Genomic DNA, 15,888 nt, shown 5'->3' on the forward strand with positions numbered 1-15,888 from the left:
GTTATTTGTGTCACCTGCTTTCCTAGGTCTTTCCATGTACCCTGATTGCTCCCCCAGCTTCACCTGCTTGCCAACCACGAGGGAGGCAACATAAAAACAGGGCAGAACTCTGTCAAAGAGAAACCTTTTCTTGAGCATAATCTGTGTTCTGCAAGGCCCAGGTTGTTGAAGCTATATACTCCTGTGGTAGTGTATGACCGTCTGGATTACTCTATAATCTAAAAGTATTGCTTTATTGTTTGCATATTGTTAATGCTTTCACCTTTTAAGCAGTTGCCCTCATGATAGTTTGTTTCTTTTTTTGCGTAAACATACACGCCACTTTCAAGTCAAGTGGCGTGTTATCTATACGCATTTTGAGCTATCCGCGTCTATGCCGTTAAATGTCCGAGTGATTCCGCGTGTAAGCAAAATTTAGAGCTACATCTGTGGAGAGATATTTTTTTCCCTAGGATGGTAGGGGAAGACTCATAAATGCTATTAACCCCAGTGACGGGTAGGTTTAGGGACGGGGTTGGGGTAGGTCAAATATTTATATATACAGTACAGAACATTCTCATCCCAAGACGTCATACAACTGACGCTTTTGACCATACGTCAACATCCGCCGTTTTAGGGTACCCTTAAACGTCGGTTAGATGATGCTATCTAATCCTAACCCTACCCCAGACCTAAACCTACCCGCGTCATCTAACTGACGTTAAAGGTAAAGCGTCAGTTGGATGATGCCCCAGGATCATCGTCATCTAACCGACGTTTAAGGGTACCCTAAAACGGCGGATGTTGACGTATGGTCAAAAGCGTCAGTTGTATGACGTCTTGGGATGAGACTGTGTTATACAGTCATACAGCCAACGGTGTTCATAAACACGCTGAAAAGCGAATATGCGTGTTGATAGCATGCCAAAAATGGAAATACGAATTGGTGTGTCATATATACGCCTTATCATGAGGGGCCAGTTGTTCAAAGATAAGCTGATCGGATTTTGGTTATCGGATTGGATCAAATCTTGAAAATGGGTTGTTCAAAAGGGAAAGAAGGAATCTGAAATCAGATTAGATCAGAGAATCCAATCCTAGTTTTAATCTGGATCAAACCTTCAGTTTGTGTTGTTCAAAACTTGTCAGTGGGATTTGGATAACTTTGATCCAAAAAAACAGGATTATCCTGATCCCAACGGGGTAGAATTTCAAGGTGGATTTCAGGAAGAAAATGTAGTAAACCTTTAAAATTGGTCAAATAATACATTTGCATCATTTAGTGTATACTTTTATTTATATTTTGCACTTGACTTGTGTAACCGCTGTAACAGTGATAAAGTAGACATAGGCTAACAATTAAGCTATTCAGTATAGTAAAGTAAAAATAAAATAAAAATGATCTTGTCCCCATTTGTGTTTTGTCTCAAAATAAGAAACACTTACAGTGACCCCATGTTGGCTCTTCTACCTGTTCGTCACATAGCTGGTAGCCCACATTGTGATATGTTGTCCCATTTAGAGCACTGGTAATCCAGATTTGGTAATCTTGAAAACTGTGTATCTGGATCAGGGTGATCCAGTCCAATGTTGCTTTGAAAAACCGGCATAAAAGTAAGACAGATTACCTGATCCTGGATAGGAAAAAATGGGATTTTCAAATCCGGATCATTTTGATCCAGATTAAATGTTTTGAACAACTGGCCCGAGATAATCTCCTGGTTTGTGGCTAGACAGGGAGTAAGTGTACATTGTTGATTTGTTTTCGTGGATTCTTAGTTATGGTTTACTTCCATTTTTGTTTATTTTGGCATTGCCCCCTCTTGCAGCCATCACTTCCCAAGTTGTTGTGTGTAAACATTCAATTGTCACAAGCTGATATAAAACTCTTAAAAGTGAACTGGTTGTTTGTGATGCTGTGGCAGGGCTCAGACTAGCTCTTTAAATGTGTCTGCTCAAGTCCCCTAAATTTGTGTACATGTAAGTCAAACAAGTGCACAACTAAACTAATTGTGGCCCTCTATTGAGGCAGCAATTGTTCAAGAGAAACAATTCAGTAAATATATTTTATATTTCTCGTTAACGTTTGAGTCAATATCACTGCAAAAATCTTAAAACTATTGATAAATATATGCTGTATGAAAATGAGCAACACTGATTTTTTTTTAAATAATTTATTGTAATAACTTTCATTAATATAATAATAAATTAATCAATTAATTGTAATTCCATGACAACCACAGGCAATTATTTTGATCACGCTTTATATTTGGTGTGTTTAATGCACTTACGTTAAATTTGAAAGCATTTGACAGTGTACACATACTTATTGAGTTGTTCTGAGAAAGATTGTCAGAACTCCAGTTTATAGTGCATATTTCCAAATAAATGTATTCCATTTCAATTTTAAGCTGAGTGTACAGAGAGGTTAAGAACGTCTAGTGTAAAGCACGACTGTTATTTACAGCCTCCAGGCAGGACATCTCTGATTGCAATTTTTCATTAATATTTGATGAGTTTAATCAGTCAAGTTGTCATATAGAGTGGTAAAAGGCATGCAAAGTAAAACAAACTGAACAAAATTAGGGATAATGCACTTTTTTTTGGAAATAGGCTCATTTTACAACTTCCCCAGAGTTGAGTTTTACCATTTTCAAATCAATTCAGCTAATTTTCTGATATTTAGAAGAATTGTAAACCAGGCAGTTTCTGGTCCCATTGACTTCCATTGTAGGAAAAAATATATATAAGTCAATGGGACCAGAAAATGTCTGGTTACTGATACTCTTCTAAATATCAGAAAATCGGCTGATTCGAAAATGGTAAAACCCAATTGTTTAACTCTGGGGGAGTTGTAAAATGAGCCTATTTCCAAAAAAAAGTGGAGTATCCCTTTAACTATGAAGTAAATAACTTCTCTTTACTCCAGCCAATTCTTCTGCTCCTCACTGAATTTGTTTGCCCATTTTTGTGTTAACTCTAAATAAACTGTAGGTTTATGAGGAAGGTAGTCAAGATATACAGTTTTACCCCATGTCTTGGGGACGGCCTTTTCAATTTGCGTTCCTTCATGCCATTCATTGAAAGAAGTTATAGAGATCATCTGTGGCCTTGCCTCCACAGCCGCTTTAAAAGCGTTCTCATAATACTTCCCATTAATGCGGTTCCTTGTATTCTGGGAGTTCCAAGGCCTTATGCTGGTGTCGATATAACCTGGTCCTATACTTGGAATGAATACCAAGTCATTATAATCACAGAAAGTTTTGATGGATCTCCAGTTGTGATTTGAGGAACCATACGTAAAGCCATTGGTTGCAAAATACGTGTAGAGTCCATCAAATCCAGAAGTCTTTATGTCCTTCTTATGCTTTTCTTCCACAAGAAGTCCAATGAAGATGCCATCATACGGTGTGTCCCTAATGGTCGATATACCATTCGGCTTAAGCAGTTCTGCCCAGACATCTGGAGTTTGTAAGTAGGAGTCATATATATAATACAGTGGAAGAAATTTGCCAGTGCTTGTTTTGTATCTATAAAAAGCAGGATGGTTTCCATACCTGTAAAAATGCAATATATATATATGCGTTATTACATACAAATCTGTACATTAATCATTCATCAATGATAGAATAACTACATATTATTTCAATTGAACTACAGCATTAGAGATTAATATCATCGCTTTTCTTATGGACAAAATAGCAAAAACAATCATTCTACTTTAAAGTCAACATGCAATGGAAGTTGTGATTGCCTTTTCTTCTTTATTGTGATGTATATCCGAGTGAAACGGCTTTATGAAAAAGAAAGATTGTAGAGTGTGACTCCATTGGAATTGATTGGGTCATTGAATGGTTGTGGTTTGCTATTGTTATGATGTTAAATGAGTGATAGGTTGTCCCACCCTCGCACCAAAAATGTCGTAGATTGAAAACTCAGCATTACACAGGGAGCGCATTAAAAAATTATCCGGCTATAAGAGAAGCATATCTTGCAAATATAGTGTTTCATTAAAGTTGTTTTAAACATTTTAATGAACGCATTTTTTATATTTTAATTTATTATTCTCAACTGACTTGTATCAATATAAAACAACCTATTGCACTGTAGCCTCTCCCAGTTCTTACTTTCCGAACGTCATGCAACATATGAATTATTCTGTTTTTGATCAATTTACAAATTTTACTTCAAAGATGACTTTTGATTAAAACATTTGTATTTTACTTTTAATATGTAACTGAAATGAAAATAATAATTATCCAGTATTCAGCATATTCCCTGTGAATAACTGATTTAGTACATCAGGTGTTACAACAATGTAAATTCTAGATTTAAACCAACAAAATACAGGTCAAATTAAACACCTGACAAAAAACTAAGTTTTACCGCCAGACAAAAAAGTAAAAAAAAAAATGAATTTAAACACTTTGAAAAGTTATACGCTTAAAACTTGTTTAAACACATTGTTCCCAACAAATTATACATTTTTTAAAGCTGCATTTGTCAATGACCCAATTTTAAAAATGTACATCAACCTAGATTTATAAATGTTACTATTTAATTTATTTAACTAATGTTAAGAAATTAAAACTTTTTTTAAGTAAATGAATAGTGAGAGCTGTATAAAAGACATCAAACGTACCTCTCCACAATATATTTTATATTTTCACGCATATTAGCATCATCTCGTCCTTTATATGGTTCAATGTGAAAAACAACCTGTTAGGGACACACAAAAAAAGCATTAGACACAAAAGCAAAAGCAAGACTATGAATCTCAAACCTTCATGTGTATCTACAACACCTTTAACTGATATTTGTCAGCTGCATCCAGAATCAAAGGCATCAGGTTATCAATTTCTTCACCGTTGTCGTCGTTCATACTACGTGGATACCACGAAACCGCTAGAACACCTGAAATAATCAAAGCATATTCAGTAGATGGATGGAGCAACTGTAATAAGTAATCATAATACATATTTCAAAGTGGCTTCTCACCAACTGCGGCTGTTCGGAGCTGTCGCATGTGTTCCTCTAAAACTGATGGGTCTCTGGAGCTGTATGGACCCAGTGCAGGGTAGAAATTTGCCCCGATGTCATTAGGAGGCTGGTGTTGTCCTGTGGGATAACCTGAGGCCACTTTGGGGTCCCAGTGTGGTAACAGTTGATGATCCCAGTGAACATACTTTCCATCAAACTGAGGGTTCCCATACCATACATAGTAGAAAGCGTGCACGTTGTAATTTGGTTTAGGGAAATCTTGCACATTGTAATTTGGTTCAGGGAAATCTTGCATATTGTTGTCCAGGCTATCGGGTTTCTCTGCCTGCATCATCTGCACAGGTTTAGCGGATACTTCCATTTCTCTTGGAGGTGGAATAAGTCTTAATGTAAACTGACCAGCAAAATTGTTATCCTCAGGACTCAGAGACTTTAAGATAACTGTTATAATAAAAACAGCCAAGGCTAAAGCGATAAGTGCAAAACATGATTTACGCCTAAAGCGTGCCATTACCCTGGAGGTCAGTTAAAGTCCATTCCCCCGAAGATGTTCGGTCAATGGTGGAACAAATATGTTAAGGTAAACTTTCAAGGTTCATTCTTCATCTTTTGGCTTCTGTTGGAAAAGCTGGGGGAGGGGTGGGGGAGGGTGTTTTATTTATTTATATAATTATAAATAAATACTGAAATACTATTATTATATTATTAATAAATAAATAACTTTAAATGAAACTCATTCTGTAATAAGGCAGTAGGTCATATCAAGGCATCTTGTGTTGCACAACTTCTTTAGAGTATACTATAATCATTAACTTTTTAACCTATGCAGATAGACAGGGAATGTTTCGTCTATTCATTTATAGGTCATTCCTACATTGATTTGATGTAGCAACATTTGTGAAAATCACTATTAATTTAAACATACTGCAGACAATATTAGTATGCTGAAAATGCATGGACATTATTGCTTTTAAATGGTTAACCTACCAAAATAATCACCATAACACGTTGTCCATATTTAAAAGAAATCAACAATTTGTTTCGTTACAAAAAACTAAACATTTTTAGACCTAAAACTGCAACCGGGGAAGAGAAAATATAATAGAAAGCAGGTATATTGTACATTTATTTCACCCTGGCACATGTGCAACTACGACTGAAATCAATCACAAGTTTTATAATAATTACATTTTGAAAATATGCAGCGTCATCATACCTCTCTTGACAGACATCAAATGACACATCTCGTGAACAGAGCATATCTAACGCTTTAATCTAATACGGAAGTATCAGTGAACAATATTTTCTTCTGTCTTGTTTATTCGGAAAATACAAACGAGTTATACTGCAATCTACTGGGCGGGAGATGAAAAAAGGCTAAACTCATGAATATTAATTAGCTTGCGTTCACGTTCCTCAGAGCCATTGGCGAAAGGCCAGTCACGGTGTCTGATTAATATTCATGAACCAAGTCTTCTCAAATTCGTTGGTCGGAGAGCTGTGAAAATCAACCCGGATTGCAATGACAGCTGTCAGACGAAGGTTGATAGTAATTTTATCGTCTCACTCAGTCGCTGTCTGTTTCAGTCTGGATCAACTAAGTTCAAATTTCCTTTCTGCCTGTGTTTCGCGTTTTCAAAATAAAAATGTGCCAAATAGGTCCTTTGGAAATTAAAGGTAGGCTAATATGAAATGTATTATACACGTAGTAAATGTGGTTTTTGCCTTAAACAGAAGATTAAAAAAATGATATTTTGGTTTGAAATTTCGAACGAATCGCATTTTCAATTGTAGCCATGAGGGGGCGCTGTTTGCATTAAAATAAAGTGGGTAAACTGGAGTTACAACGAGGCTGCATTTAAAGGGATAGTTCACCCAAAAATTAAAATTCTGTGCTCGTTTACTCACCCTCAAGTTGTTTAAAACCTGTATGAGTTTCTTTCTTTAGTTTTTTAAAAAATTGGCTTAAAGGGTTAGTTCCCCCAAAAATGAAAATTATATCATTAATGACTCACCCTCATGTCAGTCCAAGCCCATAAGACTTCCTTTTATCTTCTTAACACAGTTTAAGGTATTTTAGATTTAATCCGAGAGTTTTCTGTGCCTCCATTGAAAATGTATACACGGTATACTGTCTTTGACCAGAAAGGAAATAAATACATCATCAAAGAAGTCCATGTGACATCAGGGTTAGTTAGAATTTTTGAAAAATCTCTTCCAGTTCTGTTGTCAATCTGCATTCACAGCTGCCACAGAGTCAGTCCACAGCTGCTGATGTAAGAGAATACACTGAATAAATTTGTACTTTTTGTTATTTTTGGACCAAAATGTATTTTCAATGCTTCAAAACATTCAAACTAACCCACTGATGTCACATGGACTACTTTGATGATGTCTTTATTTCCTTTCTAGACAAGGACAGTATACAGTACATACATTTTCAATGGAGGGACAGAAAGCTCTTGGATTAAATCTAAAATATCCTATCTAAAATGTCTTACAGGAATGACATGGGGTGAGTCATTAATGACATCATTTTCATTTTGGGGTGAACTAACCTTTTAACGCGAACTGTCTGGAATATCTCATAAACTCATGCAGGTTTGGATGAGGATGAGTAAATGCTGACAGAAATTAAATTTTTTTGGTGAACTATCCCTTTAAGCTCATTGTGTTTGTTCAGTTAGCCTATCTGATTGTTTGGATGAACATTGATTTGTTCATAATGTACACACACATCATAATCTTCATAACATTCTGATTTTTCACAAGATTGCATCAATTAAATAAAATTAAAAATTGGCTAACAATTAAAAAGAGAGAGTTCTGGGTCGGCACACTTCAAATTAAAGGCACAATACATTTATTCACAATTTACACTTTCAAATCTAGCTTATTGGATGTAGATTTTAGAGTGTATATACTCCAATATTAATACTAAACTGCTAGAAGTCACAATCAATCCCTGGTGTTTGAGTGACTCAAACAAAGCTAGAAAGCTTTCATTTCCCAAGTGCACCATGCACACTATGACAGGTTCCACTGATGCTTTGTGAGGATGGATGCAGAGCTGAGGCACGTTTAGCATCTTAAGGTCTCCATTTTCTGTGATAAAAAGGACTTTGATGTCAGTATGCCACTCTGCGCCTTTGAGAATCTGTCACAGTTTTTTTTTTAACCTAACAGTGAAATTATGGCTCGTTTGGATCAGAATCAAAGGAGAAGCGAGAGCCGTCTGCAACAACCCGATAATTCATATAATTGCTTGCCAGCTCCTTTGGGGTACAGTGAGATTAAATGCTGTTATGCTTACTCTAGCTCTAATCTAAATACAACCACCATACAAATTGAATATTTAAATAACCTGAACTGTGGTTGCAATTTAACTTTCTACATCTTTCACTATTGTAGCCTAAAAACGTGAATACAATGTTATTTTCTCAGACTGAGTACATGTGATTCAACACATACAGGTAATAATGATTTATTGGGCTACTGCGACAGTTTTACTTTATTGCAAAAGGTGGAAAATGGATTTGAATGGATTAGATTAATTTAAAAATTGCAAATAAAATAAAATGAATAATTAAAATAAGGATGATAATAACAAAAAAAACTAAAACTTTTTTAAATAATTATAAAGAGTCATAATTCTTAAAAAAAATAAAAATAAAAAAATAAGAAAGTCACAATGTAATGTGTTCCAGAGTGTTTTAAAAATCAATGCTGCCTGCATGAGGTGTCAAAATCCCATTATCTGTGAAATCATTAGCTCGCCAAATGCGATATTCTCGTATCCGCAGTATGTGTGGCACTTCAGAGGTGATTAATTTACAGGTATGATGTTAAGTTGTTAGTTAGATTCACAAATTGTAGAAAAACTGAATGGCTCGTGCTATATTTTATCTCTTTACTATGGGCGCATCGCCATGACGTCATCGCCCCAATGTCAACAATGTAGCAATTTAGAGGAGGCGCGTGCTGGAAATCCCACAATCAGCAAGGAGCAAAGCAAAAGCACGCGGTCTCGAATGTAATCCAACATAGACTCAGACACTGAACACACCATTCCTCCTGCTTCTAATAAACCGTGCAAGCTTCAGCTGTTAACGAAGCGGGAAGAAAGAGACCATGTGAACGCGTCTCGCAGAATATCTTCGTGCAGGAACGACTGAAAGTTTAGGTAAGTGAACCTGCTCTTTACAGTTTATGTCTGTTTTGGTGTGAGTGAGCGTCTTGTCGATAAGAGTGAGTTGATAATGACACCAGAAGAGGCGACGTCTCAGCACAGTGAGAAAGCTTACGTCAACGTTTTCGGACCGTACAGTCAGTCAGAGGAGCTGCACTGACATTATTAGGTCTGGAGGTTTGTGCTGCATTTAGTCACCAGTAGATGGATGGAAGCAGGCACAATTATGTGTTCGACCGACTGCACTCTGACTGACTGAGACAAAAGGAAACAGTGATTCAGCAAGACCACATTTAATACCATTTTTGTGTGTTCACATCTATCTATCTATCTATCTATCTATCTATCTATCTATCTATCTATCTATCTATCTATCTAAATGTCTATCTATCTATCTAAATGTCTATCTATTAATGCAGTCATGTTAAGGAAAAATGTTGCATTTATGCAGGGTTATTATAGTTACCATAACCATAAAAAAATTTCAGCTAGTTTCCAAGGCAAGACTTCTCATTTTTATTTTGTTCAACTTGATTACTAAAACTGAAGTAAACACTAATACAGGTATATAGACATAAAAAATGACTTAAATACAATAACAGAACATTTCTACAGAATGTCTAAAAAAATAAATAATTCAAAATATAAAATAAAAACTATGATTCTATCTATCTATCTCTATTCTATTTATCTAACTGAAATCATAATCTTAGACTTAAAACATTCTCAAAATTAGGGAAACTGTATACCAGGTAAATCAAAATTAAGAACTTTGTGACACAGTGTTCGTTTGTGTAGTTACTCCGTTAAAATTGGGCTAATGTTGATGTTTCTCAGACCATAAAATTATCTAGAAATTGTCATGTCTTTAAATAGAGGTGTTATGATGACTTTGGGGTGAAGTAAAGATCAACTGATAACCAAGTCATTCAAATGTGAAAGTAAATCAGGAAATTATAGATTTGATCGTTCCTTAAAGTTTCTTATAATTTATAGACAACTTATACTTTAACTTATGATAATTTTTATTTTTTTAATTGTGGGGATGATGAAACATACATATTAAAAAAAAATCGAGGTATTGCATCACTATGTTGTACTGAAAGAAGAAGTGAGAGGGCATTGGTTGGCTTTATGAAACTATCAGCCTGCCAAAACAAACTTGTGTTTGTTGCTTTCTTATTACTATATTTTGCCTGCACCAGTTTTAAAACCCGTATGCTTCAGAATCTCTTCTGAAAGATCATCTTTATCTCATGCATTAGACCATTATTACTGCATATGAAACCAATTGCGTTGCACCACATAGACCCAGATTTGATTCGTTTTTGATTAAGCAGGGAGGGTATGAGATTCGGTTATGGGTGGATGAAGTGTTTGTGGGTTTATGGTTTACATCCTGTGAGAAGAGATGTTCACAGGTCTTTGTGGCGAAGAAAGGAGAGCAGCTGATTTCCTGTGTTCGTTGTGGAACTTTTCACCAGATTCTAGAAATACTCAGATTCATTATATATGGATAGAGTTAACACTTTCACCTTTTAACTTAGATTTGCATAGGAAAGCACTACCTCTCTGACACTTACCTACATCTTTATTTAGAGCTGTAACCTTAGTGTGGTAATGATGAGGAATCTTGGTCTTAATGTGGTAATGAGATGCAACTACACGTCAGAAGAACCAATTATCACTAATGTTCAGTGCTATTTATCAGGAGATTGTATATTTGTTCTGGATATTTATCACAGCAAAGATCTGGCTTATAGGACTTTGATCTATTTTAGTGTTATTCGTGATTTTTTTTTTACTCCAAAACCTTTGTAATTCCCAAAAGTGTTTAGACATATAATATCAATGGCCACTAATCATGCCTCATCTTCACTTTTGACTATGCAGAAACATCTCCTTAGTCATGTAACAGCGGCTTGTTCTTCTGATGAAAGCACCTTTGTCAGCAGTTGTGGGTTTGTCGCTTATCACCGGTTGAGAAACAGATGTTATGTCTTCTGTTTGTGTTTGCAAGCCTAGCAGATGTTTCTTCATTGACTGACTGGAAACTGCTTCTGTAATAGTCTGATAAAACAGAATTCCGGTTCTGTGTCATGAAGTGCTTGAGTCACCATATACGTGACCTTTAGTATTCAGCAGTGAAAGCTGCAATATTTCTCAATAAGAGCTGTGCACTGTACACAGATCAGCATCTCAGATGCAACATATTTAGCTTTGAGATGAAATAATCATACCCGAAATGACTTGCTATACAGTTACAGGTGTTCTCACTGTGTTTTGTGCATTGTATGTGGCTGCTATAGGGTTTCTGAAGGGTTGTTTTATGGTTGCTTAGCCCAATTCAAAACCGCCCTCTTAATTTCAGTGTGTCTGTGAGAAGTTTTAGCCGTTTTGTCTGATTGCTTTGAATGAACAAACACTACTATGTGTGCATTTCAATTTTATTCAATCTGCACCATCAAATCACTGAATGGTGTGTTCAGAGTTTTGGTTTTGCTCATTTAGTTTCAGTTCGGCTCACTGCATGTGTAATTTTCACCACAATATTGCTAAGTCATGTGTAAGATCCTTCTGTACCCAAACATTGTGATTAAAGCAGCTCACACAGCTAATAATGAATTGCCAGGTCATGATATGATCATACCAATGGCTATAATGCTCATATGGAGCAAAGGGTGAAATAAACAGAGCTGGAATGCACTTGGCCACAGCTGTCATTTATTAACTGTGTGGACTTGTTGAACTCATTGAGTACTGATTAACTTCCTGTTGGACAGCTAGAGTAGTGTTAGTCTGAGGGATCGACTCAATCTGAGAGAATACAAACACGCAGCTAATGGGGCCATTAGGAGATTCCCTTTGTGGTCAAGTAACAATATGGGCAATGTTGTTGCTGATAGTGAACTGTCAAAATGTCACACTTCCACTTTGAAAACTCAGAGTATTCCGCACCAATTTTTTAAAATTAATTACTTAAATGCAAATGTTTCGCCAATCATTATTACACATTCAGGTCTCTAGCGGTCCGGATCTGTATCTAACACGGATGGATCTCTCTCTACCTGTGCCGATAATATAAAACACTACTGATATTAGCGTAACAATTACCGAAGAATAAAATAAAGCATCATATTTTTTTTACCTTTTGGAGCTTGAAATGTTTCAGTTTAAGCAGATATTTTTAACAATCATCACTGAGAGCTCATTTCCCAATACATTTAGCATCTGGCTCATATCCACGATCTCAAACATATCATTTTCAACATCTTCAAAATCAATATTTTGATCACTGACTGCTTCTTCACCAAATCCATCATTAAAGGGACTCTGTGTGAGATTTACTCCCATCTAGCGGTGAAATTGTATTTTGCGTTCAAACAAATTGTGCTCTCCAGCGCCTCGCTTTTTCAAATGCGCGTTGCATCTGCGGTAGCCGTTATGTACCAAAAAGCTATGACAGGATGTCTTCTAATAGCACTTTGCTGAGTTTTTCTTCAGGTGAACAGGTTTGTAATTTCGAACAAACTGCAACTAGACACAGCGAACAAACAAATGTTACAGTATGAATAACTGACTGTGAAAAACATGAACTATTCTAATTAGTATTTATGCCTTCTTTATTTGTCACATTAGTCACACAGAAATAAATTACTGTTAGGTTTCACAAAAGAAAGAGGACACACTTCTTCAGTCGCGTCTGTTTCTGTTTATTTGGTAACTTAGTTACAGGAATTCTTTCTAAATGTGATATAAATATGTCCTGTAACTAAGTTACCACTCTCTCGACTCCCAGTAGGCTACAGATATTTTCAGTCAGAGAAAAAGAAGAAGCTCCCTAAAAGAAAGTTGCTTTATTTTATGGTAGTCAGGTATAAAGAGGCGAGACGTAGGCTATCTGACATAAAATAAAAAAATGATTGTGATGTCCTTTATGATTGGTCTGATTTCTTCAAACGTTCACCATGCATTTTTTTTTACTATGTGCAAATAATGCAAGAACAATCATTTGCTCTATTAAAATGTATTCTTATCGAAAATCTAGGTTACAGAAAGTAAACTAACAAACCTTGTTTTTAGCGCCTTCTCTACTTTACGCAGTAGCTGCTAATGTTATTCATCAAATACTTTTCACTATAATGGCGCTTTGCCACTACACAGTACCAGCTCGCCTTTGTTTGGTTTTCCACTGTGTAAAAGTTGTACCTGTTCCTGCTTTCGGGTACTTTTTTTTGTACCACCTCCGGCGAGGTTCTGAGCGAGCTAAGGCGATACTAAAATGTCACGTGAAAACAATGCCGACTGCTGATTGGTCAGAGAGAATCGTCGCTATTCACTGCGTCATCATTACATGCGCCAGATGGAGTATCCAGAAAAACCCCACTATTTTTAAATAGTTTGGCCAGAGATAGTTACTAAACTAACTACTAATATTATGGCAACTCGGAAGAATATGCCGTGGTCAAACGAGGGGGTGGTGCAGACTTTCCTTTGTTTGGTGGCCTAAGAGAGGATCCTGTGAGAGATTGATTGGGCAAGGAGGAACGAAAGGCGTAGGCCTATGACGACCGGGTACTATTTGTAGCGGTACTGTCTGCAATGGAAAACGGAACGAAAAGCGAGCTGAGCCAAGCCGAGGCGAGCCGAGTCGAGCTGGTACTGGTAATTGAAAAGCGCCATAAATGTTCTACTGTCTATATACACAACCAAGCAAAAAATGCTTGTAATTAAGACTGTAACATCGACTTACCTGTCGAGGAGAAAGCAGGACTTCAGCAGGACTCTTTTGAAATCTTTCTCATTCATTCGCTCTATCCACCTGGAAAAAGCTATCCCGTCATTATCTTGTTTTTTGTACTCTGTGCTGTGGTCACGTGTCCTTTTTCGTTCAATTTGGGACTTTAGTGACCAGGATTACTTCTCCTGTGGCTCGGCATCCGTATGATCCGCCATAGAAAATAAAATTGTAATTCAGCTTTTTAAAATTGCCGGGTTTGGACCGCCTATGGTTTAGACAAGCGCCTCTCACTGCTCTGCTCGTCCGGTTTTGCTGCTTTCAGTCACGTGACGCTGGCTCTGAACAAAACCGCATTGTGGAAACGCGTTTGCCAAGTAATTTTTGATCCTCTCTGCTATTATAGTTTTTCAAGATGGTGGAATGACTTAATGACATGGACTTACCCGTCCCATGTACTGTATATAAAGGTCATACATTTTTCGTTTACAAGGTATTTGTACACCACTGAGGACATATTTATGAATAAAAATATTGTTTTTAGATAACAAATTACATAAGTTACACACAGTCCTTTTAAGTGACAGTGACGCTAATATATTATTGCGATCAGTAGTTGTTCTGCAGTAAATCGCTGAGCCATTTCAAGCTTTGCTGATTATATTTCCTTTTGTTTTCTGGCTGTGGTAACTGAGTGAAAATAAGGATAATACAAGGGATATGAATTTCGGAGCAGGTATTGAATTTGCACATAATTCTAATAATTCCCACAGGTCTCCCACTTATAATGCGGAAAATTCCGCAACCATTGATTCACTTTAGCGTGTTGTATTAGTAAATTACTCCACACAGTGATTCACCAGTCTCTCTCTCTCTCTCTCTCTCTCTCTCTCTCTCTCTCTCTCTCTCTCTCGCCCTCTCGCCGCCTCAGCTCGCGAGTAGGGCTATAACAACAATTATTTTTCACAGATTAATTATTGCTTTAACACGCAAAATTGTGTCAATGTCGGTCTTCGTTAGTATCCTCGATCCTCTTAGTTATGTCTTTTAATAAGCATAAAACGCATGTGACAGTCACGGTATATGAACACAGGATCCGTGCACTAGCTTTTAAAGTGACGGCAGCCTTATGTGTCTGCCATTAATTGTGTTTTCAAAACAATAAAATGATAGCTTTTAAGTTTAAGGAATCAGGATAAATAGCCTATGTATTTAATTTAGTCAGGACTAAAATACTACCCAGTTATTTTCCATTTTATTACTTTATTCAGTTTCTGTTGGCCTATTTCTGAAGTGTTAGACCTATTCAAAAACGTTTCTCTTTATTTGTATCTTTATTCTATTGTATTTATTTGTGCTACTTTTTTTTCAATTTAATTAAAAAAATCAAGCTTCCTTGTGTTGTGTAAATTCTTAACAACAATGTTACCCCATTGTAAAAATGCAATGATCGCATAGGCGAGATAATACAATTTGGAACCTTTGAAAATACAAAAAAAAAAAAATACAAACTAAAAAAAAGATTAAAAATTGGGCTATTGGGTTTGGGGAGGGGGTTAGTTATGAAGAATAGTGTATAATATTTGATACATTTGTCTTTAAAAAATAAAATAAAATGCAAACAAACTTGACAAATCTTGACAAAATTTGAATATTTAATTCAATACATTTTAATGTTTGATACAAAACAGACGTGTGTTCACTTGCAACATATGCTATAAATATACTTTATATTTAATATTGAGTGATTTAATGGAATGTGGAGTATATTCATTTTCTTAAAATAGTGCAAGAGTGACATTTTAGTGGTGCAGAATAATCGTTTCTTTACGAGACGTTTTATGCCTATTGACAAAAGATTTTTGTATCTCAGCCATTGCAGCTTCGGTCTGCAAATCCAAATGTTTAGCCTCCAGATGCATTCATGCTGAAGTAGCATACACAAATCTCCAGCTACACCCCCATCTCATCTCCATTATTC

At 36.2% G+C, this 15,888-nt stretch overlaps 2 protein-coding genes across 2 annotated transcripts in view; one reads left to right on the top strand and one right to left on the bottom strand.

Moving 5' to 3' along the window:
- Positions 1-2,139: 2,139 nt before the first annotated feature.
- On the bottom strand, positions 2,140-6,305 carry manea (mannosidase, endo-alpha). Its single transcript, XM_039671592.2, has 5 exons — positions 6,197-6,305; positions 4,978-5,608; positions 4,784-4,893; positions 4,622-4,698; positions 2,140-3,536 (listed from the first exon to the last, which is right to left on the bottom strand). Exons 2-5 carry the CDS (start codon positions 5,489-5,491, stop codon positions 2,900-2,902), a joined length of 1,338 nt encoding a protein of 445 aa, XP_039527526.2. The 5' UTR covers positions 5,492-5,608; positions 6,197-6,305; the 3' UTR covers positions 2,140-2,899.
- Positions 6,306-8,863: 2,558 nt separating this feature from the next.
- The window catches only part of bach2a (BACH transcriptional regulator 2a), a 29,399-nt gene continuing 22,374 nt past the window's right edge, over positions 8,864-15,888 (top strand). The window contains exon 1 of the mRNA XM_039671567.2: positions 8,864-9,163. The gene's annotated coding sequence lies outside the window, so the exon portion shown is untranslated. The remainder of the gene's footprint in view (positions 9,164-15,888) is intronic.

The sequence above is a fragment of the Pimephales promelas genome, chromosome 15, assembly GCF_988280905.1.
Source record: "Pimephales promelas chromosome 15, fPimPro1.hap1.1, whole genome shotgun sequence".
Classification (NCBI taxonomy): Eukaryota; Metazoa; Chordata; class Actinopteri; order Cypriniformes; family Leuciscidae; genus Pimephales; species Pimephales promelas.